Source organism: Paralichthys olivaceus, chromosome 1 (genome assembly GCF_024713975.1).
Source record: "Paralichthys olivaceus isolate ysfri-2021 chromosome 1, ASM2471397v2, whole genome shotgun sequence".
Taxonomy (NCBI): domain Eukaryota; kingdom Metazoa; phylum Chordata; class Actinopteri; order Pleuronectiformes; family Paralichthyidae; genus Paralichthys; species Paralichthys olivaceus.
In genome coordinates this window covers 21,131,540-21,157,863 of record NC_091093.1, presented here as the reverse complement: position 1 = coordinate 21,157,863, position 26,324 = coordinate 21,131,540, and the positions used below count along the sequence as shown (strand labels likewise).

The 26,324-nt window shown below is 44.4% G+C and overlaps 1 protein-coding gene across 7 annotated transcripts in view; it reads right to left on the bottom strand.

The window, feature by feature from the left end:
* Positions 1 to 21,793, bottom strand: part of cbfa2t3 (CBFA2/RUNX1 partner transcriptional co-repressor 3) — a 37,388-nt gene extending 15,595 nt beyond the window's left edge. For 5 of the 7 annotated variants that reach the window (XM_069525078.1, XM_069525079.1, XM_069525084.1 and 2 more), the window contains exon 1: positions 20,988 to 21,793. In XM_069525078.1, the coding sequence (XP_069381179.1) occupies positions 20,988 to 21,201 (214 nt within the window). In that variant the 5' untranslated portion in view covers positions 21,202 to 21,793. Of the gene's footprint in view, positions 1 to 12,552; positions 13,661 to 20,987 lie in introns of those variants that run through there. The other 2 variants (XM_069525074.1, XM_069525098.1) reach the window with 2 other exon arrangements.
* Positions 21,794 to 26,324: the final 4,531 nt, after the last annotated feature.

Here is a 26,324-nt window from a genome sequence, read left to right as displayed (position 1 = left end):
CTGTTTGCCCCACGCCAGACGCTCCGAACATAAACACATAAGGTTGCAGATAGAGGCAGACAAGGTGGTTGGTATAAATAGATGCAGCCATTCTCTTCCATAGAGCTCAAAAACACACAAACAAGCTCGCCGTGCTACTGAATTGCTGGGCAGCTTCCTGTAGGGAGACGGCCATATGTTCCAGTGAAACCTCGTCTTTCATCAAATTGTACCGTGCCGCTGTGTGAAGTGTGCACTGCAGGACGCTCATACAGCAAATACTTTTCTAGAGAGTAGCTTAGTCTGTTTGTCCCTTGTAAGTCTGAAAATACAACTTCACTCAAATGAACAATAGGTGGACTTGTATGTAAGACCAGGGGGAGGGTGTACAATTAAAATGCTTTTGTGGCTTTCTCTCACATACAGCACAACTATTTTTATCACTTCCTTTGGAGGAGGGGAGACAAGGGGAGAGGAGACAAGAGGAGATGAGAAAAAAGGAAAGGAGAGGAGATGAGCAAAGAGGAGAGGAGAGGAGAGGACGTGAGAGAGGAGGAGACAAGAGGAGAGGAGAGGAAATGAGAGGAGACGAGAAAAGCGCAACTACTTTTGTCACTTCTGTGGGAGGAGAAAAGAAGGAGAGAGGAGAGGTAGGGCCCTGTCTTTCTGTCCGTCCGTCTGCTCCCACTGTGGGATTATAGACAGCTGTTTAATCTGACCAGCTACAGGGACAGGGCACACACATACGCACCGCGCTCTGGATTTCACTTTTAATACATTAGAAAGTCTGCTAGGTCTGCAACCCCATCTGCGGCCATCTGTCCTCCCATTGTGTTTGACGCTGAAGGACAACACACACATGCCAAAAAGAAGGATGAAAAAGAAGAGAGAGACTGATGAAAGTCGACCTGTGGTTGAGGTTCAGGTCTGAACCACGCTCCTGTCTGCAAGCTGCTCGATTTCACCCCAAACAGGTTTTTATCTGAGCCTCTGAAAGGAGCCACTTTGTGATCAATACAGCTGAGAATAGATACAGAGATGCTGCTGTCTGTCCCAAAGAGCCACTATTGAATATTTAGCTGAAAATAGAGCGACACAATCATTACAGCTACCTCTCTGCTGCTGTCTGTCTCTGTTTCTCAGCCGTACGCCTGCACGCTTGACGTAACCGGGGCTAAAAGATTGCTCACCAAAGAAACAAGTCTGCCGTCTGTAAGTTCTAAAAATGTTCTCTGTCTTATCCTCTCCCCGTGTGCAATGATGAAACAAAGTGAAAACAACTATTCGCTGTGAGACGCACAAAACCACACACCCTGCATTGTACTGTGGGCTACAACTGCAGTCACTTGGTGGTTTCTACAGCCATTTGGGGGTCTCATTAGAGATTTAAGATATTTGCACACGGTCATCAAAGCACTCACATACACATACACAAATAAATACCCTTTCACACTGACAGGCCATTAGACGGCAGTTTAGACACTGGTCTCCTTTCACACTGCCATATGTCTGTGCGCTGCATATCTGCGTGTGTGTATGTGAACGTGTGTTTGTGCTTCCCCTGGAAATACAGCTGCAACTTATTAGCCTGAGCTAACCACCGAAGAACAGTCCCCCTCAGTACCCCCCCCCCCCCGTCTATTCAATCTTGCGGACTCCACAGAGACTCTTCTCAGTGACCACATAGCCCTAAAACTCTCCCTCTGTCTCTCGCTCCTTACATCCCTCCCTCCCTCTCACTGTAATTCCCCCAGTCTCCAGGAATGCTGTTGTTTTTAATTTCTCCCAGCTGCTCTGGCTGGCTGCCCAGCCTCCTGCCTTCCCACATCTGTTCCCTATCAGGCCGCTGAGGAGTCCACACAAACACAGCCTCAGCCTCTGGCCCCCCAGCCCCCCACCAGGCCTTCATATCAAAACACGGGGATTGTAGCCCTGTGCCTCGGACCTAAAAGACTCAGGGATACAGCACTTAAAATGTTGTGCACTCTCATAATATGAGCCCAAATAATAAAAACCCTGTTGGCATCTGTAGCATGAAACACTTCAACCTTTTCAGGTCAATCTAAAGAAAGATTTTCATGCCAACTAGTTCTATTATTTTGATACACGCCTTGTTATCAGCTGGAGGTACAACGTCACAGGTAAGACAGGAACATGTGTGGGTGTCTGTGTGTGGGTGCACACGTGTGTGTATTTGTGTGTCAGCGCTTCTGCAGACAGATCCCAGACTCCACTTCATCTTAAACTGATTTAGAGCTCAGAGGCTTTAAAGCCCTCACTAATGACAGGGTGGGAGACAGGCCTGTACAGTGCTTGCACACACACAAACACACACACACACACATTTAGACACACAGATGCATGCACACACGCCCACAAGTTTGTAGAATGCATACGTTGTGGACACAAACATATTTTTCCCTGCTTTACTTGAGAATCTCTGTGATCATACTCATGCAGCGCCGGCTGAATAAACAAGCTGAACAGAAAACAAGCGAGTGGAGGAGTGTGTGTTTGTGTGTGAGTGTGTGTGTGTGTGGGGGGGGTCTTCTGATAAGCACTCACAAAAGCAATGATGTCTCTGATCAGATTCCCATGAACAAATCATTGATAAGTGACCATTTTTCCAAGTCAAAAGCTTTGCAGTTTTCTTTTTAAATGGTTAACCTGGCGAGAACAGCAAGGATAACTTGAGGACAAGCAGGGAGTGAGGATGGATTAGACAATTTATCCAGGGCCAGAGGTGCTAAGGGTAGAGGAGTTGTATTTCGGTCTCTCTGAGCTGCAGGGATCCTGTCATACAGTGCTTATATCTGTGAAAGCTGTTATTGATGTAATTGTATTGAAGTTCTAGCGACCATCTGTTCTCCTTTGGGAGGGCCTGGCTCCTCTCGTCGGCAGTGAAGTGGTTATGTGCAGCATATCACTGCTGCCGACGTGCTCACAGAGAAAAAACTTCCTTTTCAGATTTTCCCAACGGCTGCTAATAAAATCCAGATGCTAGACCGGAGCCGTTTCTGCCTGGCTCCCTCTTGCTCCCTCCTCCTTCACTCCTCCCTCTCCATCTTCTGTCCCTCCACATCTCTTCTCTTAGTGCCCCGTCTGCCTCTTTCCTCCCCTTGTCCTTCTACCCTGCTAATCATTCATTCTGCTCTTTTCATCTTCCTCTCCTCCCTTGGCTATACCTCCCTCCTCCTCCATTTACCCTCAGCTTTTTCTTTTGCCCTAGCCACCAACCCAGAGCCCATTCCTAAATAAAGGAAAGTATTTGTGACATTCAGACAAGGCAGGCTGTGCCAAGAACAACTCCCTGGTTAGCCAGAGACATCTGGAGTGTGTTAGGGCTGCACTGGGCACTGGTACCCACACTGGCTCTCCCACCACACATGCACACACACAGAGCAGTCTCAAACTGCACCATAGGAATCCCTCACACACTGGACTGCGTGCGTTTTCACAAAGCTTTTTGTTTTCATCTCAAATTGAAAACTGTGTTTACTGACGCCCGCCAGACAGCCCGGCAGCTCTAGACACATTTCTCTGTTGTACTTGTTACTGTATTGTTTGCATCTCTGCTCAGAATCAATAGAATATGCAGTTTGTGTGCATAACTGAGCATGTGTATGAATGTGAACTCAAATGGAGTGTGTGCATGTATTGTGCTTCTGCGTGTGTGTGTGTGTGTGTGTGTGTGTGGCTCCAGGGTCTCTGTGTGAGAGGAGTCGAACACCTGAACATCAATAACTGTCATGTGGGCCACCTGGGACCCCACAGCCAGCTTGCACCATGGGCACACAGCCATCACGAGCACAGCTGCCACAGAGAGGAGGAGGCGGGCGGGGGGGGGGGGCAGCAGAGATATGGGGAGGAAGTAGCAGACAAGAGAGAGACACACATATGAGGAAGTGACTGTGCATGTACATGTGGGAACGGGCCAGGGAGACAGAAAGACAGACAGACACAAGTGGAGAGAAGGATTTACATGTAGCTTCTGCTCTGCATGATAACTCTACTTTGTTCCAACTCATCTACATCTTCTTTTCCTCATCCTGTCAGCTGTGTGCCTAATTTTGCCAGCTGAGAGCTCAGCCTCGGGCTGCCACGATCTAACAGCATATCAGACCTTTTTTCATCTCGCTGTCTGCACACAAACCTAAAACTTTACCCACCTCTTTAAGACACGCCTTGGATATATCTGACTGTTTTATCCACATTTAAGACTCAAGCTTGACCTGAGACATGGAAATGTAATTTCTACCTTTGATCTCACCAGGTAGGTGATGCAACGCACTGGCTATACACTCTATCCCTCTTCCCAGTGAGCATTGCGTATGTACTTGCAACGCACGGCATGCACGGCTGCAGATGAAAGATAGAGAGAAAGATGAATCTGTAAATGAAATTTTAAAAAGACATAAAAAAACAAAACCCTTTAGAGATTTTCTGCGAGCTGACTAAAGCATGATGGATCCCACCAAAATGTCAGGTTTTAGGTCTGAAAGCAGCTTCATGCTACTGCAGGAGTAAATCTTACCAAGAAGTCACACTGGTGCTGTGTCCGAAATCAACCACTCATCCAATAACCCCTAGTTCACTCTATCAGGACTTCTACAGAGGACTAGTGAGCTCATGGGCAAAAGAAAAAGTGCTTTCGGATGCTACTTTGTGCATTTCCTAAGCAGTGACCATTACTTTTCATGATGCATTGTGGGAAACAATGAGAGCTCTATAGAGGGAATAAAAACTAGCACTACAAAATGGTGAACTCACTATATAGTAATTAGGGAGTGAATTCTGACACACACTTGACCACTAGCCATCATTCAGAAACACATACATTGAATCATATATTTTTGAATAAAATATGTTCTAGATCTGCCCTGCCCCCTCACAGGATGCTCACTGTGCAATTACATCAATAAGAGCCAAACACCTGCAGCCTCACCCAGCACCAATTAGCTCATCAGGCTTTTAATTACTCTGTTAATTGCATACAGGCAGCATGAAGGGCAGCCTGGGAATAGGGCAAGGGGGCCTCCTGAGGACCCAGCCTGACAAGCCTGACAAACAAAGAGGAGGTTTTTCTACCAACGGCAGCCACAACAGTGTGACTCTGGAGGCTGGGAGGAGAAGCAACACAGGAGACAATATGGGTCCAAGTGCTTCATCAGCAGCACGGCAGTGATATCACTTCCTGCCCTGATCACTTTGGCTGAGACAGCGGAGCGAGTGATGAGTGACGCTGGTGGGAAAGCAGAGTCACGGAGAAACGGAGAACACAAAGGAGACGGGCCATGCAAAGAGAGTTATGCGCACATCTGTGAGCAGCCTCGCTACATCTGGATTAGTTGATATTGGTCACAGGGGGGTGGGGGGTGGGGGGGAAGCTGGGCGAGGTGGGGGTGGGTGGGCGGTGCGAGCAACAAGCGTGGGAATGTCCCACCGTTAAGTTTAGGGCGTGCAGGCTCATTGTATTTGTGGGAGAGTTAGGCTGGAGTCTCCGCAGAGTGACCTGTCTGTCACAGAGCGCCGCGATAACACAAACATCCTCTCGACTGTGCACAGTCTGGATGCGCACACATGCACACAGGACCGCAAGGCAGCTGACGTGAGAAGGGCGACACAGTCCATGAGAAACTGTGTGCTTGTTCCCTCCTTATGTTATTTGGCATTTAGCAAATCTCTCCCATCTATTGATCCGTCAGTGTATCAATCTGGCTGCCTGTCTGTCTCACCCTCGCAGCAGATGTCCTCCCTTCATTTCTTCCAGGAGCAGTGTTTGAGGAGGTGTATCCAGGAAACAGTGGCTGGGCGCTCACTTCCTGTGTGACAGGTGTGCGATGGAGGCCTGACAGCTGCTGTCCAGCGCTCTCTTTCCCTCTCTGTATCCCTCACTCCTGTTTTTTCCTCTTTCCAGCCAGCTGCAGCAGAGAGCAGCTCTGTTTGTTCTTACGTCACTGCTGCTGGCTGCTGATTTATGGAGCACAAAAGACTTAGATTTAACCCTGGCAACACACTCACACACACACACCAAGGCAACTGCACCATCCCTCCTCATCATAAAAAACAAAATCTTGGGTTTGTCTGTGCGTCTGTCAATTTTCCTTCCCGTGTCTCTTGCTTTTGTACTTTGTTAAAAACCTGACACTGAGCTGTCACTTACAGCTAAGATGGGAAAACAAACAGCAGATTAGTCTCTCTCTCGTACTGGATGTCATGTATTTCATTTCATTCTGTGTTAAACGTCTGCTCCGTCACTATGGAGCTTTCAGTGGCCTGAACTGCTCCACAGCCTGCCAGCACCCTCATACCTTTTCATTTGGCCCGTGGGCACGGCAACAATGGCTCCTGACATTAGCCAGACACAGGGTAGCGTGTTGTGCATTATCCTGCAGGAGCCTGTAGGTTTCACACATACACACACATTGACATGTGTGTACACAAACCACTGGGAGAGGGGGAGGGGGGCATTCATGTGACAGGTTAGAGAGACGCTTTGACAGTTTCTCCATTTAGCCCTACGGTCAGCTCGTGCTGGAAGCTGCCGAGATAAATACCAGCGACTGCTCTGGGACGCAAGCCGACTACGGGACGCCGCCGTGAAAACAGAGTGAGCGGGGAAAGAAAGAGAGCGACGGTGGTGCCAATAACATGCTGATTACGTGAGCTAATTGCAACTACATAATCTTTTATGGCATAAGATGGAAGTTTATTTACTTTATTTAATGTTAAGACAAACCACTACACTTAATTCCAATGGTTTATGATAAACATTTTCAGTTATTACTGAAAGTTTGCCAAGGATATGAATCTCACCACTAAATAATAAGTCAATTACAGATCTATAAATTCATAATTAACACAGTTAGACCTTCTTAAATCTCCATAAACATATTCTGCATGTGAACATATAGAATCTTTTGTAAGGGAGATTTTGAGGCTGGATGTCCTTAGGTTTTCATTTTTAGTTTGAACAATCACTTTTGAGTGCGCTTGTTTTCCCACAGGTAAACAGTGTGTGGAGAGGAAAGAAGTGGAACACATCGTGTTTTTAAATACAGAACGCTGCCAACGGAGATGAGCCAAAATGTTGCGTGAACCTAAAACAGCTACAGAAGAATTGCTTGTTTTCGTTGTTGGTGGAGAAAGGTTTGAAAATTATCAGCCAACCCCCAGAGGCTAATTTGCTGTTCGACGGTAGCCCATGGGCTCCAAGCTTCGACTTTCTTAGATGATTTACCTGCTGCGTCAAAATTTTGTACATTTATGCCACTGATTCTCACATAATGATGTGTCAGGCACTAAAACATTAAAAACGCAGGGAGGAAACATTTTTGGTGACTCCACTGTAATCTCTTAATGAAAACTGCTTGCAACTACATGCAACTTTCCTCATTTAGAGATCCTCGGTGTTATCAGGAGGTCCAAAATAATACGAAACCTCAAGAAAATATGATCTCCCGTTTAACTGAAAGCCTGTAAAGACGTCCACCTGAGCGATAACTAAGAGGGCAGGGTATATAACTAATGATCATCTCTCCCTCTGAGTCAGCACTTTAAAGTGGAAAGAGTGGAAACCATCAAACGCACCCTGCCGAGCCAACGAGGTGACTTTAAATGCCAGATGATGACTTGCGCCTCAGAGTGACCAGTGCTCATCAAGAACACGTCTGACCTTCCCCTCTCTGCATTTCAAATACTTTGCAGAAGCTGAAATGTAGATTAACCAGTGAAATCAGTACTTTACACAAGCAGTGCTATTATCTGAAGGGCTAGAGTTGGTCTGTGTGTGTGTGTGTGTGTGTGTGAGTGTGTGTGTGCAGGTGTGTCTGTGTAGAGAGAGACGCAGAGAGGCAGAGGAAGGAAGGCTGGAGCCAAGATTAAGGTCTGTACGACTAACTGGTAACACGACCGCACTCATTGGCTCAGCCTCCCATTTGAAGAGGGACGGAACCATCTGTGTGGCACAGGATCTGTTTCCAGGAGATAACGGCTTTTTTAATTTCACAAATACTGTACAGACAGAGAGCGATGGAGAGAGAGTGAATGTGAGTCTTCCTCCCCAAATCTCGGCCTGAACGCAGAACTTCCGCAGATGTCCAAAGAGGACTGTTGTGGAGTGGAGGCCTTAATAACTTCAGTCTGTTGTTTACTCCCCGCCTGTGATAACAGCCTCGACATAGGGCAGACAAAAAGGGAGGGATTCATTGTATCAGGTGGCGGTGGCAATATGAACTTCCCATTTTCTCTGTGGGCCTGTCCGTTTGACTTGATTAAAACAGAGCTCAGCGCTACTGTAGATTAGCCCAGCTGTTTCCTGTGTCCGACTCTGATGTGAACACACTTCCTACCGTGACGGGGAGCGACTACGAGGTGAGGAGGTGCCACGGGGGAGAATGGGAAGGGGGTCAGGAAAGGGTCAGAGTGCAAGTGAGGAAGTGAAAGGTGAGGAAGGAGGTAAGGCAGAGGTGAAATAGGCACAAGACAAGGAAGGGAGGAGGAGGAAGGTTTTATTTTTTGTTGTTGTCTCAGCTGGAGCTGTCAGAGATGCAGCTACGGTGTACGTGTGAATTCTCCGATGTTGTGACATTTGTATTCACTCGATTGTATTTGTGATTGCAGCCAGAAATGTGGCTCCCTTTTGAAATGCATAATTGAGGGTACAATTTGTCAGTGCTGTATGTTGAAGTAATTTCACTAGAATGAAGAGTCAATTGAACAAATTCAACAAATAATTTCTGGAAATTCTCAACCATAATGGCGCGTTTTCATCTGTGAATGTCACAGATAAGGTAATTGGAAAATTTCACCTGCTCCACATGCATCTAAAGAAAAAAACACCGGTTCATTACAGTGGATGTGAAACAGTGTTATGAGTAGCATTGAATAAACGTTAAGTGTGTGTGTGTGTGTGTGTGTGTGTGTGTGTGTGTGTGTGTGTGTGTGTGTGTGTGTGTGTGTGTGTGTGTGTGTGTGTGTGTGTGTGTGTGTGTGTGTGTGTGTGTGTGTGTGCACACTGTCATTCTTGGGAATCTCTGGATCTGTGCACATGTAGGGAAGAGAATTAGGGAAAAGAGCGAGAGGGTGATATTTCACACACACATTTGGGGTTTTGCTTGGCCTCCACCCTGCGCTCTGCTCCCACGCTGTGGCGTCGGCAGGCCAGCCATCCAGCGAGTGCGTTTCTCATTCCATCAGATGTTGGGAAGCAGCTCGCTCCTCTGCTCTAGTCTCTGACATTCTCCATCTCCCCAGAGAGGCTGGCCAGCCTTGTCACAGTAATGTCAAACACATGTGGAACAGACCAGGGGCAGAGCAGACACACACACACATACACACAGACACACACACACGCACTTTCCCACTATATATTGGAATAAACAGCAGAGAAACCATAGAGATTCAGCTCCGGGAAAGTCACTTGCTCCCATATTCTCACAAATACACACATTTACACACTGATCTCATTAAACCCACTTTAACTGAACAATACGCACACTGTGTCTCTGCTGTGAGCATCAATTCTGCACGAGACTAACTGTCTTTCATTTGTCAGCCTGGCCTACTGTAAATACCAGAGACCTAACAAAAGTCAAGAAAAGCCTTGTAACCCTCTGTAGCACTTCATCGTCTTCTCTATAAAAACCAATCACAGTTCAGTTCTCCTCCATTTTCTACTTTTACCAACAGTTGGAATACTTTTAAATTGTGGCTTCTCCAGCTCCTGCAGGTTTTTTTCTCACTGTATTTTTTTCACAGCGAAACACATTGAGCAGAGGGTGCACTTTTCCCTCTTATTTTAAAAGTGCCCTTCTCTATTGGAGGTTAACGTTCTCACCCTGGAGACAAGATTCTCGCTTATCGGAAAAGAAAATAGAGAACTGGTCTTGAGTGACAGCTTGGATCACGGATAAATAATTTGAATGAACATAAACACTTTAATTGTATTGATACCTGAAATATATTCACACATCAACAGGAGAAAACCATAGACTTTCACACAAATTACCTTGTTTTGACTCATGTGGTCAAATTTGTTCTTATACCAAAGGATGACAGATTGCACCGGCACTTGAAATGTCCACTTTCACATTGGTATCTTTCTTATTTTTCTTCCCTTTATAGCTTTTCCTCTTAAACCTTTCAGTTCAGCATATTGCTCCTTTTTATTGGAGGACATGAAATCAGATATAACAACACCACACATCTAATTGTTGACTCACAGGACACATAGACACACACACACACACACACACACACAATCCTGATGTGTTTGGCTTTTGTCAACCGCTCGGCTCGTCTTGTTTGTGATGGCCCAGGTGTCTGTGTTGTGCTGACCACCTGACTGGCTTGCTGTGCGCCCGCCGCTCCCGCCCACCTGAGGCCATCTGCTGCGCTCATTAATGAAGAGACAGCCAGTTTCACCTGCACAGCCCGCGTTTAGCTCACAATAATTACCACACACACACACACACGATAAGCACACTCAGTAAGCCCACACACTCATACAGTAAACACGCAGGTCATACCCAGACCCTGCAACATGGAGTCACAGCACAGACAGAGGCTTTTCACCTGCCCTGCATGATAAACACACAGTTACACTGAGATGATGAAAAAAAGCGACTATTGGAATATCTTGAAACATCTGCTATACAAGCAATTAAAAACAACAAATCTTGCTGACAAAATAACATATTGAGCCTTTTAATCCTTGAAGGTTTAGTGTGTAGAATTAAGTCATATTTAGTGGTGAGAACTTGTGGTAGCCTCCAGCTGTTGTAAAAACTCAAAATGTGTTGATTTTTGTCCAGTTTGGACTTCTGAAAGAACATGGCAGCCTCCCTAGAGAGGACTCGCTCCAGATGTAAATATTAAAGGGCCATTCTAAGGGTAAAGAAAACCTCCATTTGTAGAGGAAACACAGTAGTGAAAACATCACGAGGATTAAATTATATTCAATTTCTGCCAATAGATCCCTACACACTGGACCCTTAAAACATGAGTCATGATGTGACAAAATAAGCAGCAATGATAAAGACTCTAAAGTAAAAGTGACTCTCAGGCCTGTGGCTTTACATGATGCTGACTCTTCAGACAAAAGCAGGTTGTCTGGAGTTCATTTTCATGTTTTGTTGTATGTTCTCTCATATATAGAAAAAAGAAGACACCCCGTCCTTGCACCTGTGGTATAGATGGGAAGTGAACAAACACTCGGTAGGTTGGGGGTCATAATGAATGTGCCTGCCTTTTTCAGGAGCCGCTTGATGATGAAGTGGAGACATCTGCCTTCGCAGGCCGGGCCTGAGCTGAGCGATGGGATGGGATGGCCAGCGTTTTGGAAGGAGAAAAGAGGAGATGCCCGCTCAGTGGTGATGGAGGTGATGGAGGTATAATGTGCGGTGAGGCAGGGTGTCTGCACTGCGGTTTCACCTCTACAACCCCCTCATCCATTGTTTCGAGACTATTATCAGCTGTTCAATTATTCAGGTGATATTTACCAGGGCCAATTATACAAGGCAGCGTCCTGCAGAGAAAAAGGCCAGAGTGTTTTACTGTTGCACTCATGAGCGGAAGAGTGCGCTGCTGAGGCTGTTCAAGTGGAGGTGGACTTGTTTCTTCTCAGGGAGTGTCCCATTGGTACAAATCATGATTTCACCTTTTCATCTAATCACCTTTGAGTTAGGTAAGGCCTCTGTTTGCCATAATATGTCCTTTTAACTGTCTCTTTTAATGTCTTCACAGATTATATCACAACAAGCACCCTTCACCCACCAGGAATTGGTCAAGTGTCTAATTGCTTTGCTACACAAAGGTTTGACACTGCTGCTGTGTCACACAAAAGGCAGTGGGGGTCTATTCTGAGGCACCATGGAGTTCAGGTCGAGGCAAACGTCTAAATTTATCCCTTCACACCCATTTACCTCCATCCAGTGCAGCTGGACGCCGAGTTCACAGACACCAAAGATTTTGTGTCATCACTTTGGTCTCAATCATCACTCTGATGTGCAGCACAGACTGAAGAGCAAACAGCACACACAGCCTATGTCTCTCTACCTCTCTCTCTCTCACTCACACCTCAGATCTCAAAGCACAACTCAGGGAAAGTAAATGAAAAGAGATAATAATAGGAACAACAACTACAATAATAAAAACAATAACAATGCTTCTGCTGCAGTTTCCAGTGTAGCAACATTCACTTGATAAGAAAAGTGTTAATACTCAAATAAAAGACAGACTGAAGAAAAATGTATGTGTAAATAGTGAAATTAAATATAAAAAAAGATACGCACGTGAATAAAGATCATTATAAAAAAATATAGAAAGAATGTAGAGAAAGACAGATGGAAGAACAGCCTTGTCTGTCTTCACCTTCACATTATCAAAAATGTGACTTTCAGCTGAAGATATTTCAGCAGTTTGATCATTTAAATATGAAATATGAGCAATTTAAAGGACAATTACAAGATACATCCTCTTTCAACTCCCTGTGCGTTTATGAACAATTCACACCATATTATAGAATGCAATGATTTGCATTAGTAGCAGTGGGTTTTTGCAGGTTGTACTTACTTTTTGAAGGTCGAAGTCAAGCTGAGGTAGCGGTGATAATCCACACCAGAGTCTCTAAAACACCTTTTATATCGTCTTAATCCTCATTATTTTGGGGGGAAAGAGGGGATAGAGCGTTTTGCTAAACAGTGTGGAAAACTATTCCCTCGTTGTGTTGTTTGTTTTTGAGATATTAAAAAGAAGGAAGGAGGTGACACAAAAGAAAAAGAAGGTTTATGTTTCCTTTGGAAGTTCAAAAGGTCTCTTGGACTTTCCAGGTTTAATAAATTATGAGGTATTTCTCTTCTCGTTTATATGGAAAGAGAAAAAAATGAAAACTATGCAGGGCTGTTGGATCCTTGTTGTCTTTGGTTTTGCAGTCTCGTGTTTTGTGATGTGTGGAAAATAAGTCACAACATGCCCCAGTCATGTAAATCCTCTCTCTTGTTCATTTTAACCATCCCAGGAGAAGGAATAAACGAAAACAACAGCGATGCAATTAACGCTGCGTAAAACCGCACTTTTTGGTTCGTTTTTACGCAGACGAAACTATAAACCGGGTAATATTTTGTCCACAGATCCTCTCCTGTTGGCTCCCATGTATTTAAAAAACCCCGCAAATGATTAAGATGCGGATCCTGTTGTCTGCAGGGTGCGTCTTTATGCCCCCTGTGACAACTTTCAAATCGTCCTCTTTAGTTGAGCCACAGTCCGCGCGTTAAGAACAAGTCTCACCCGACGAGATGGATAGATTCGTCTCCTTCGTGTGAAAAAGAAAAGAAAAACAATTTCTTCACAGTCTCCTCTTCCACCACCACGCTTCTCCGAGCTGTTCTCCGGTGCTTGTCCTCCTCCTGCTGCTCCTGCTCCGACGCGCCGATCTTGCGCCGAGCTTCACACTTCAGACGGTGTTGGAGAAAAAAAATACTCACTTTTCTTTTTATTTTCCCCCAAATTAAAATCACAATCGGCCGATCTGATGTTTTCTCCTCTGCTGATTTCTCAATTATTTGAATTCTGGGACTTGTTTTGTCTTCAGTGATGAGTGGGGCTGGCGGGGCCACCGTGCGCACTAACCACGGCTCTCTCCTCCTCCTCCTCTCTCTCTCTGTCCTCGCTGTAGCCTTCTGTCTGCGTTTAAACACCATCTGGAGCTCCTAACCTCTCTCTCTCTCTCTCTCTCTCTCTCTCTCCCTCCCTCCCTCCCTCCCTCTCTCCTTCTCTCTCTCTCTCTCTCTCTCGGGTACCATCAGATGCAGGAGCTGGCAGCCACACATGCAGGAATCCGTTTTAAATTGAAGAAGATCCCAATTTAAAAGCACCACAATGGCTCATTAATTATTATTATCAATACAATCATATATATTATTGCACAATACATGCATGGCACTGATAATCAATTTGTATGGGCTGTAAATATATATATTATTTACAATAAAACGCCTTAAAATTCCCAATATAAATATTATTAATCATGTAAATGTTTATTTTGCAAAATTATCGCCCTAAACCTAATTTGATCATATCAAATAAATTCAAACCAGTCGAATGAAAAAAAGAAAGAAAAAAAGCAATGATCTCAGTGTCACTGTCCCGTTGTCTGCCCATGGGGGACGCTGTTTCCTTATATCAGGCCGACGAGGACAACAAGGGCAGGCAGCACCGAGTCCATTAGAAACTGCAGATTTGATTTATTTTATTTGTAACACTTGAGGTAAACAAAATACACACAAGAACAAGAATTAATGGAAAATAACGTCTCTGCCTGCGTGTGCGAACACTCACCAGTAAAACAGTGAATAGCTTGTAAAGTGTGTAGTTTTCTTTTGTGTTGTCAGCTGTTGTCATAAATCGTCAGCAGCGTGGAGTGATGCGAAGATGGAAAGATATGAATAGATGGAAGACAGTGTTTGTCTTGCAGAGTAAATAGTGCCATTATCACAAGTGATTAATGTGCCTTTTTTATTTGCGCTGCCTGTATTTATATGCTTCTGGTTGTTGACGTTTCAATTAGCAGCTCATGCAGTAGCCTAGTGTTGTGCTACTAATTATAGTTAAAAACATATTATCTTTATTTATTTATCTGTCAATATTATTTGTTGTTTAGTTGATTGCTGGAAAGTAAGCGCGCGTCTTTAAATTGCTTTGTTACAATCCAAAAGCCAAAGGTGTTCAATTAACAATTAAACAGTTTTAAGGCTGTTTAGACCATTTTATCAACAAAAACCTTTTAGTAATTAATTGATTTTCAGAATTGTTGTTGGTTAAATTAATTTCTATTGATTCATTAATAATTCTACTAATTATTTCACCATAGAAAAAAATAGACCTTTGGCAGACCTTGGTGCATATGCAGCTATATTTTCTAGAACATCCTATATAAGAGAGACAGGCAGAGTTACAGAGAGCCCTGAGAACAAGGCAGGTACATCAGGTCTGTTCATGGTGAGAATCCTCCACCTGTCCACACTGGTCTGTGAGTCCCTCTGCCCCACCCACCTGCCCTCTCTCTCCCTCTGGCGGACACACACACACGCCCTCACACATATACACACATAACCATGGAGGGGGACAGAGGACAAAGCTGACACCCTACTGACCCCTCCTGTGTCTACAGAACAAACAGGACCAGCTTGTAAAGTACTCACAGACAGCTGCTCATCCCTGACTCTCCTCAGCCTCAAACAGAAACGCAGCCTTCTTATGGAGCTGTGAGGACATTTAAACCAGGTCTGGTTAAACATGTGAGAACAATTATACAGGGGGAAACCCCTGCTCTTCATGGCCCATTGGAGGGAATAACTTCAGGTAGCCTAAGGTCCAGTGCCAGGGTTTTAGCAGGAAACACAATACAGTACATCAATTCAATGTAAGGCTGCTGCTGCTGTAAGCGTGGTCACACACAGTCACACAATGAAATACATCAAGTTTACATACATAAACAGCTGCACAGGCCATTACAGGCTGGCTCTGTCAGAGGCAGTGTGTAAAGTACCGTGGTGGAAGTACACTTGTCAAATAGATGGATGGATTGTTAATGAAATCCACTCTCTATATTTCTTTTTCTCTCTTTCAGAGTTACGGCCTGAGGTGGCTCCTCGCACAGGCAGCATTGTATGTGTGTCCCCTTAGTATCTTACTGTATGTGGCTTATTTGTTTCCTGTGCAGAATACTGAAAAGGGAAGAGCTATGCCAGCATGTGTGTGTGTGTGCGTGTGGGTGTTGTGTGTGGCCTTGAGTGACAGAAAGGTTGGCGATGGGGGTTGCATCCAAAGAAAGGATTCCTGTCAAGGTGACGGCTCCGAGATTGACAGGATGCGATTCTCCTCGGGAATGGCGTCAGTCAACCTGTCAGCCTCCCTGTACGACAGCCTCTCACTCGTCTTAATTTGGCCTTTTGTTGAGCGGTCACTGGGTTAGCGCTGACACTCCATGTGGTCGGCCTGATAAACTGCACAATGGAACGCGCACAAGGTGGGAGCTCGCCTCAATGAACTCCCCGCGCCATAATACTGCGACTGGAAGTCCCTTTGATGGCCTTAATGACGGAAAAACAGCTTTGTCCCCTCTTTCGCACACTCCTCTATCTCTCTGTCTGCTTCTACGGTCAGCTCACAGACACCCCAATCAACACCCGGCTCTCGACTCTATTCTCTTGACAGCATCTCCGAGGTCTAAGAACCAGGTTTGGTCATTACGCTGGTGTGGAAAAGATTATTTCTGTGTGTGTGTGTTTTGTGCATGTCAGCATCAGAGCAAAGAGAGAGAGAAAGTTTGCAGCATTTCCTCTACTCCCACAATGTAAATCTTTTTCTATAGTGGCAGTCACAGGCTAGTGTGTTGAAAGGAGATAAGGCCCTGAGCCGAGTGAAAGGAATGCTAGACCCTTTGTGTTCGCGCTCTTCTCAATTCTCCTATCCTCTCCTCTCACATGCACAATGAACAGACAACACTGTCATGGACTTAACATTAAAGACCCCGGGCATCATGAAAGGACAAAGAGAACACCTCACTCAATCAAAACAGAAACAAATAGTACCTGAGCTGTGTTAAACGTTGATGGAGATGATCGGGTTTGTGTTGAGAAATTTCCCTTTGAGTCTTGTGCATCCTGCCTGACCATGTGTTTGGCGTATTTACATGTTTTTTCATTGCGTTCAAGAGGATGTTGTTCTCTCACTTTGGGCGTTAAGATCTTCAACGTGTGTACTGTATGTCCTCGAGCTGCTCCATTATCTTGTGAAAGAGGATGAGAGAGAGAGAGAGAGAGAGAGAGAGAGAGAGAGAGAGAGAGAGACTGTCTGTAATATGGCGTGGTGTAACGGATCATTGACCCACCCACTCAAGCACGTACGTTGGAATGCTGCCTTTACAAATTGCACCCATGGACCCGCTGACATTTTGTTTGCAATTGAGCAGCAAAGTGTCAGTTGTTTGAATCATCCAGACATGATGGGAATTCAAAATTCAATCCGTGTTCTTTGGAAAAGAATAATGGCCTTTGAAATACTTGACTTCCAGGGTCGTCTTTGCCAAAGAACAGCTTTAAGAAAAGCACTATGGACAATGCATTGCTATTTCATGTCTGGCAATTTTTTGTATTCCAAGCACTTGCTGCAAAGTATGACCCACTACAATACCGACATTAAGATTCACTTGTTGGAGCCTACATTACTTTCTCATATTTATCAAGAAAAAAACTTGATACCATGAACCCAACATGCCTTGTTTCATCAGTTTGAGCCCCTTAACACCATCAATCATTGTTTGAATGTCACAACCCAATGAATGGTCTCAGTTTAACATCTTCTAATGTTTATTTCTTTAGCAAAAGTCTCAACTGGTTGGTGTTCAGTGTGTCTCCAGTCATCAGATTTTAATGCAATACAAAATCTTTGTGTTAGAATGACACATTCACAGCGTGAAGCCGACAAATCTGTAGAAATAATGCGATGCCTTCACGTCAACATGCAGCAGAATCTCAAAGGAACGTTTCCAACATCTTGTGAAATCCATAAAATTAAGAACTGAGACTATATGAAAAAGCAAAGACAAGAACTACCCAGATTATTAGCACTTAGCAACTGTTTGAACTTAAACTTATACACGCAGTTACAGCAATTTGTGTTTTCTTCGGCCAGTGTGAGAGCACAGCTGACCAACAGAAGTGCAAACAGACAGAGGAGGAAGTAGCACCTGATTACATCAAGTGTTGACTCAAGAGCAGGATATGCAGCCTGAGCACAGAGGGAAATGGACAATAAAAAAGTCCTCAGACTGCAGGTTAATACGTCCCTCATACATTCACATGAGAAAGTCGCAGCTCTCTGTGTGTGTGTGTGCGTCTATGTGTGTGTGTGTGTGTGTGTGTGTGTGTGCAGACAGTTGGTGGTGCTGGCTTTGGAGATAGTGAGTAGAGGGGGATGAGGCACTGTATCAAGTTGTGAACATCTGTTCCTCATAGAAACCACAAAGCTGGTGCTGAGGAAATAGAGAGGATAACTGCTCTCTCTCTCTCTCTCTCTCTCTCTCTCTCTCTCTCTCTCTCTCTCTCTCTCTCTCTCTCTCTCTCTCTCTCACACACACACACACACCTCATCATCACCTTGCCTCTCCTCCCACATGTGCCCCTCACTTTTTCCCATTTACTATTAACACATTTTTAACTATTCTTGCATAATCATCATCCCGATATTCGTTATATTCATTCACTTGGATCGGTGCCACAGATACAGTGATGTAGTCATTAAGCAAGGCATGTTTCAAAAACTGGATGCTATCGTTTCAAATCAACATTGCTGTTTTAAAATTTCATTACGAAACCTGTCTGCAAAACCTTTGCACCATCCATCGTTCTGGCTGTGATGACATTGTCCAGCTTCACTGCTGAGATGTGCTGAAAAGATAAAGATAAAACTGTGTGTGTTTGTGCACTAAACTATATGGTAGATCTTTAAACCCTCAAATGAAAAGGAATATAATTGATCTTCTAATTTGTGTAATTGTATAGTCTCACAAACCCAAGATATAGATATAACTTATACCCAAGATATAGGTGAAGTTATGTACTTGTGTAGGTATATATAAGTCATTACTGGTGTCATGTCTCTTTTTGTGAGAGGAAGCTATAAAGCATAGCCTATTAATAGCTATAGAGGATTAGGACTGGCACCAAATTATGAAGTCTATGATACAGCAGACATGAGCCAGGGCTTTGTTAGGGATTCACTGCACCTTTTTCATCAAAGTCCCTTGATTTAGTCCTTACTCCTTTCTCTTCCTCTCACCATCTCTCATTGCCTTCCTCCCTCTATCTAGGCCTGCTGTGAGGATATGCTAGTGCTGGGTGGCTGTTACTTATTTCCTTATTGTAGAGTGTCTATATGAGTGTGTGTGTGTGTGTTTGTGTGTGTGAGTGTGTGTGCTGTGTGCGGCTGATAAGACCGAGGGAGAAGAGCCAGCGTGCCGACATATTCTTGCCACCGTGGTTATCGCCCGTCGCAGCTGTGCCTGAGCTCTGCGACATCTGCTCCCTCACAGGAAGCCTATGCTGCAGCTCACAACACCTCGCACACACACACAGACATACACACACACACACACACACACACACACACACACACACACACACACACACACACACACACTCACACTCACACTCACACATGTACGTGCACGGACTCACTCATAACTACTGCTTCTTCACACAGTGTAAACATAATGCTGGACTTTATAACCACACACACACATACATGCAGCTACATCAGGTGAACTACTTGAGACAAAGAGCAGTGTTTACATTTCTCATTGACACATATTGATTTCCTCAGCGTTTGCATCTGCGCGTGTTTGTGAGACAAATGGGCTGGAGCACCAGCACCAGAGTTCTACTGGGTTTTTATCACAGAGTTACAGGGAGGATGCTTATGACTAAGCCTAATTATGGAAGCCTTATCACTGCAACGTTCACAAAGCTCATTACAGCCAAGAGACGGCAGGCGCTGCAGGTAATTCACTACGTTGGGTATTAGTCCTCACGCTGGCTTACAGTTTCTACATATTTATAAGTCTATAAAATTAGGCCTTTAATGTCTGACTCTTAATGCATCTCTCCCTCCTCAAACACATTGCTGATTTAAGTGAAGGTTTTCATTTTTCACCTAAGGTCCATATTTCAGTGTTTTAAATTCTTTAAGAATCAATTAAGCCTTTTTTCTTCTCTTTCTTTTTCTCCTGATTGTCTTTCCGGTATCACTCATCCCTCCGTGAAATGCTCTTTTAAAGTTTCCACCATTATTACCTGTGATGCACCCCGGTGACCTGCACATGTATTATGAAGGAACCGAAGCAGATCAGTGAAACTCCTGGACTCACTTCTGTTTCCACGCAGCTGCATGGGGAAACCCAAACGAAGACACCCACACAATCTTCGCCCTTTCCCCCACCCACCTTTCCAATGAAAACCTTATTTCTCTTTCTTTACAGTGCAATGGCAGAGAATGTGCTCCACTGGGCTTATTAACAATAATGATTGTGCTCATATGAAAACCATATAACATAATTATAAGGGGGGATGCTGTTGAGAAAAAATTGTTCTTGGTGGCCAATTTAATCCAAATGTAATGATTCTGTTTGGACTCTAATTTCAGGCTGTTTACGCTCTGTCCACTATAATGCAGATATTTGCAAACAGATTTATATCCTCTGCATTTGGGCCTCATGCAAACAAAGTCACTATAGAGATTTTCCAAAAAACTCTGGTTCCTGTGGATCAATGTGCACAAATGGGAAATGATGATGTCACAGCTTACTTGCCCACTGGCAATTTCAGTGACGAGCATGTGTCAGAAACAACCATGGCGGCTATATGGCGGTTTCTCTACATTAGGTCTAATTGCAGGTTTGCAGCAAAATTTTGCATTACCACATCACCAGCAATTACAGGCGTCTGCCTTGCCCAATATTACTAAGTGCACAGCGTTCTTCTTTGGTATTTGATGGATCGTTTTAAACTTTATCTCCACCCACTTGCTTTTTCGTGTTTTCGTCTGGATAGAGATATTTTGCAAAAATGAAAGTGAAAAAGAAGAGGTGGAAAAAACCACATTAAAAGAAATGTCCGCTGTAGTATAGACAAGGCCTCAATGTAAAAAAAGAAATTCAGTCACTGCCCTGGGAATCAGCCCTCCAGCCATGTTACATGTAATAACTCTGAAGAAGAAACAATTTAGATGGTAGTGGTTGATGTCTTTTTAACCTTGAAACTCTGCTTCAGTCATCAAATAACAGCTCTACTATAGCATGCAGCGCTAAGTCAACACAAACTGATTATCTGTCAATCACTCCAACTTAATGAGGAGACCTGACAGCAGCGGGACCCTCCATCACTCATCAAGATAACACACTGCCAAAAGATTTCCCAGAGCAGGTCCTTTAAGATACAGCGAGCTCTTACCTTCACTACATCTGTAGTGGCTGTTGGGTGCCAGGCTGGGCTCAAGGCTTCCAGGCTGGAGTCTGCGGGCGGCGTGTTTATGCTTCAGCTCTCGGTGGCTGATCAGCGTGACCGTGGGCACATGTGGAGCAAATGCTGAAGCAAATGCTGAAGCAGAGGTCCCACTCCTCAGGTCAGCTCTCTTCTGTCGCTCCGAATGGATTTCAGCAGACATGATCGAATGTTCAAATCACCGCGAAGATCACTGCTACGACTCCCAGTTTGTTATGGAGGTGAGGGGTCGTTGGAGTGACACACTGTTGGTGTGGAGCACAGTGGTGTACACTGACAGCCTGCAGGTCCAGATGTGGCGACACAAGACAGTCAACTCCAAAAATCGCTTAAATATTCTGGAAGTTTCCCTGTTAAATGTTTTTGTCATGAGGTGTGTTTGAGGTTCTCCATGTTTCTTACCCTTGACACCCCAGTCGATCGTTGTATGACCCGCTGAACTGACATGCAGGGACAGGGACTCGTCTGCAGTTACAGCTCCAAATTTTGAAAAAAGAGAAACAGCCAGGGTTTGATTCGTCTTCTTCCTCTCATGTCCTCATCAAAAGCTGTTTTATTCCCTGATTCCTCTGACAGTTAAAAAAACCACAACTAACTGTTTTTGTCCTCAGTCACAATCCAGTGTCCTGTTGATGAACTTGACACATCTTCCCTGTACATCTCCCTTAATTTCTTCTTTTTGTTCCTCTCACAGCCACTTTTCTCTCCAGCAGAGTGTGTGTGAGGCCACCAAGGCAGTGTGTGTGTTTGTGAATAAGTGTGTCTCAGTGGCGGGTCAGCTTGCCTCGGGGCTCTGGCTGAGGGGCTGTGCTCTCATCTGAACCCTCCTCCTCCCCTCCCTACCACTGCGGCTCAAAAGAGAAGTGTATGTGTGTTTTTGTGTGTAATAGTTTGTGTGTGTTTCAGCATGTTGCAGGTCTGCAGCTCTTGGAGGGGACAGGCAGCCATGTTGGCGCTGGTGATAGCAGCAGGCAGTGGGACCTGGGTCTCCTCTGTCAGGAACCAGCTGTGTCTGCGGCCAGCAGCCACCGCTTCCCTGCCCGCATCCTCCATCCTGAGTTAACCCCTCTACTCTCCTTCTCAGGATATTTTGCTCCTGTACGCCTTGACCAGTTGCATCTTCCTTGTGTGTTCATCAGGTGTTAAGTGTGTAGTTTTCTTTCCAGCTATCAAACCAATTGCTCCAACTTTAGGTTCATTCGCTTTTTTAATCAGCTCTTCTTCACTGGCCTTTTGTTTTTTCACTTTATTCTTTGGCATTTTTTGTGTGCTCGTTTGTTCACGTGTGCCATGGGTATCACATAAAGTAATAGCTTGTTAGCCTGGTAGATGATTGACTTCAGCAGCTGCCTCGGCTCTCAGTCGGTTTGTGTTGAACAGGTACTGTGGCTTGTTTAAAGCTAGTTTATTAGAAATGATAATGTTGTGAATGATGAGAGCCGTGAGACTCAACTATTCATTTTAATCAAGGATCATATTATTTCACTTTCCTGATGTGATGTGGCACTTGAGCACAGACTTTCATTCAACCCCCATCACACATCACCATGTGAGGAGCAGTGAGCAATCACCTATAAATAGAGACAAAGGATGCACAACAGCGCCTGGTTCAGGAGGTGATGGGGAAACATGTTGAAACGTTGCTGTCGCACACTTGGAATCAAAGATTCAAAATAAACTTTACAAAGTTGGGACAGCTGAGAGCAACTCTCATGTGAAACTCTAGCTACATTGTAACCGTCACCGCCTTGACCCCTAACCCCCCCAGGACTCATTAACCCCCTAAAACAGACGGAGTGGCCAGTGTGTATGTGACAGCAAAACTCCCCATGGCTGGGCACAAACTCACACATACACACTCACACATACACACACACACACACACACACACACACACACACACACACACACACACACACACACACAGAAACACACACACACACATATTTTTGTTGGTGCAAGTAGTGCGCTGATGAGAGAAGTGAGAGGGGATGTGAGTACACAGATGTGCCAAGTGCCTGGCCGAAACCAACACACAGATGGTCATCAGCAGAGAGGAAGTGAGAGAAACTAACTGTTAGAGAGAGAGAGAAAGAGAGAGAGAAAGAGAGAGAGAAAGAGAGAGAGAAAGAGAGAAAACGCATCCAGAATATGAAATGTAGGTGTTTTTTCTTTTATTTCCATCAGCTAAACCAATAGTATTTCCCACACTTACATGTGTTAATGCATAAAACATTCAAATCTTATATTATTACATTAAGCGGTGCAGAATACATTCAGTTCTAAGATTTGCATCCCCAGATTTAGACATGGTCTGGTTTTGATTTCAGGCGGAAATGCCTGGTACCTACACTAATCAGCAAACAGAAAATGAAAACCTCTGCAGGAAATCATCTCAGGTGAACAGGCAGGTGCAGAGTGGCTGTTCTTGTTGCATAAAGGCAGGAAAGTTTTCACCTCATGTAATTGGATGATGTGAACCTACAGGAATTTGTCTCTGCGAGAAAAATGAACAGAAAGAACAAAGAGTTGTTGTTAAACTAATTAGAGGGAGCAAAAAATGACAGAGGAAAAGCAACGCATTTAAATTTGAGGAGCTGATGATGAGATGCAGATGATAAGATGAAATAAAAATGTTTTTTTTACTTGAACCCAACATGGCATCAATCAGAACATCTTATCATAGCTAGTTTAACCTCAGTAAATATCCATGGGAATATAGTTTATGAAAATGAGGTAACCTCTCCCCTCATGCGAGGTTGTATGAAGCTGAAAGCAGATGATCAGTTATCACCATATAAAATCTGTATCTTATCACATTTACATCAAATTCAAATCCTACACAGAAAAAGGGAGGTTTTTGTGCATGTATTTTTGTCTGCGTATCCCAACCTGCTCCCCTGGTACACAGGCGAACACACACAGGATTTTCTCTGTTACCTGTTATAGAAGCCTTTGCTCCTTTGCCCCCTCTCCCCTCAGATGCTGGCAGGTATAAAATGAGTTTTTGGGGAGAGAGAGATAATGATTCCCCCATAATCACCAGAGGCCAGCTCTGGTTCTGGCAGGTGCTATCACAGCAGCGACCCGGTGGTGCCTTCTCCCCTGAGATAAGGTCATAGGGATGTTGGGAGGGAGGAGCAGGGGAGGAGAGAGGAGCAGGGCAGAGAGGGGGAAAAATGTGCGTTACAGGCGAGCTGCTAGCCTTGCCTTATCTCCCCCCGGCGGCTGCGGCAACTGGCTCCCAGATGCGGCGGGCCGGAGCAGCCGTGTCACAGAGATCCCTCTATCAGCGACACACAGGCACCCCTCGCCAAATGTAAACCCAGTAGGAGGACAGACCAGGACTTCATTACATCTTTAAAACTCCAATCAACATGCAGGAGAGTAGCGAAATAATCTGAAACTTTGTTGGTATATCAGAAATCCGGAGGAAAATGCATAAAATCTGTGTCCCTTGTTTACTACTCATCGTTTTTGTCTCGTGGTCATGTCATGAAAGCAAACACAACAGTCAGGGTTTAAGCCAGATGCAACTTTTCACCTTGTATAGCAAAAGTTAAGAATGTGAAAGTCAGCGGTTGGGACGGCGAGCGTCTGGTGGTGAGAAGCGGCCATATGGTGAAGCGTCTTGTCTGCCTCCAAGACACCTGGTCAACACTAAGTGGATGAACTTTTCAACTCTGCCGCTGTCCTTAAAGTCCTTTGAGCCAACGCATACTGCAAAGTTGTAAAACATATAAAGGTTCTGGAAGGTTTTGCTTGTAATTGAGTTAAATTGATCACTTGCATATTTTGGACTTGTCCACAGAAACTTAAAAAAAACACAACAGCTTAAATAAACATAAAATTAACAATTGCAAGGTGCCTATTATAACTTTGATTCTTTGTTTTCCCACAATGACTTAAATAAACCAAATCCATTTGATGAGTTCACTTCTTTACACAACTGAAGATACTGTATGTCCCTAACTCCGGTGGCAGGCATTTATTAGAGCGGAAGAACATACAAGCAATTTTCTCAATCTTGTCCTATGTTCTGAAATGGGTTAGAGACATAGAGGGAATGATGTCTGATCTACTGAGCGGGCTACATGGCTTTCATTGTATTGCCATACAAGCCAGAAGCCATTCAGATTTACCTTTAGCCTGGTTTTAACCTCAAGTTCAGCCTGTATCAATGATTACAAGGCCAAAACACTTAACTGAGGTTATACCCCTAACAACCGCTGGTTGTCGCTAACACCTGCTAACATCTACTGGTAGTCGGTAACTTAAATTGTGCAGAGGACCTCAAACGTACTAGGGATATTCACCATCTAGTCCGATAATCTATATCACATGATTTATCACTACCTGCTGCCCTACAGCACGACTCCTAGGTCTGCACCCACCTACTTGAACTTAATTATTCAAGCTTATGCTTCTTGTTGGCCTGTGGAGCATTGTCTGTCACTGCCAGTCCAGTCCGTGCACACAAGGTAAGCACAGACTTGATTGTTCTCATTCGGTTGGTCCCCAATGATGGAACGAGCTTCCCAAAGCTACCACTGCAGCGTATTCCCTCTCTATCTTCAAGAACCCCTTAAAATATAGGCTAATCATTTTACGCGAGCGCCTCCTCTCTAACCTTAACACCCCAACATGCCAAACTAGCACTTTCAGTGCACATCTTCACCTAATCTCCTACTTGTTGTCTTTTTAAACAGATTCAGCGCTAAGTGCCAACATCAAGGTTTCTTACGGTACTCTCTATAGTGCTGTCTCTCAGTTGTAAGTGAGTTTAATTAAAAGCAATAAAGAGGAGTAAATGAAATGTAATGTTAAGTGGATGGTGATGGTGCAAAATAACTGATAGTTTCAGTGATAGATAAGAAACTTAAGTTTTTAAAACCTTTTATTCTGCAGCCTCAATTAGACGGTTACCTTGTGAGCTTCAACAACAATTCATGGACGACTTCACCGAAGCAAATTGATGTGGATGTAGTTTGTATTTTTCTCCACTCGCCCACAGACAGACAGGATAAATGAGAACACTCGAGGGTAATGTCTCTTCAGAAGGGAATTACTGCAACACATTTGGACCCACATAAAGACGAGAACACAAGACACAGTACGCACTGGCATATTCTTATATCAGTGGAAACACAGCTACCAGACAAATAAGTCAGTCGAGACTTGTTGTCCTTCCCTTTCTTTGGTGTGTTTAGAATATACACCTGTTTGGCACAGACAGCTTGAGAGAAAAAACCTCCAGATCTTAACAGAACTCTATAAGTTAAACCG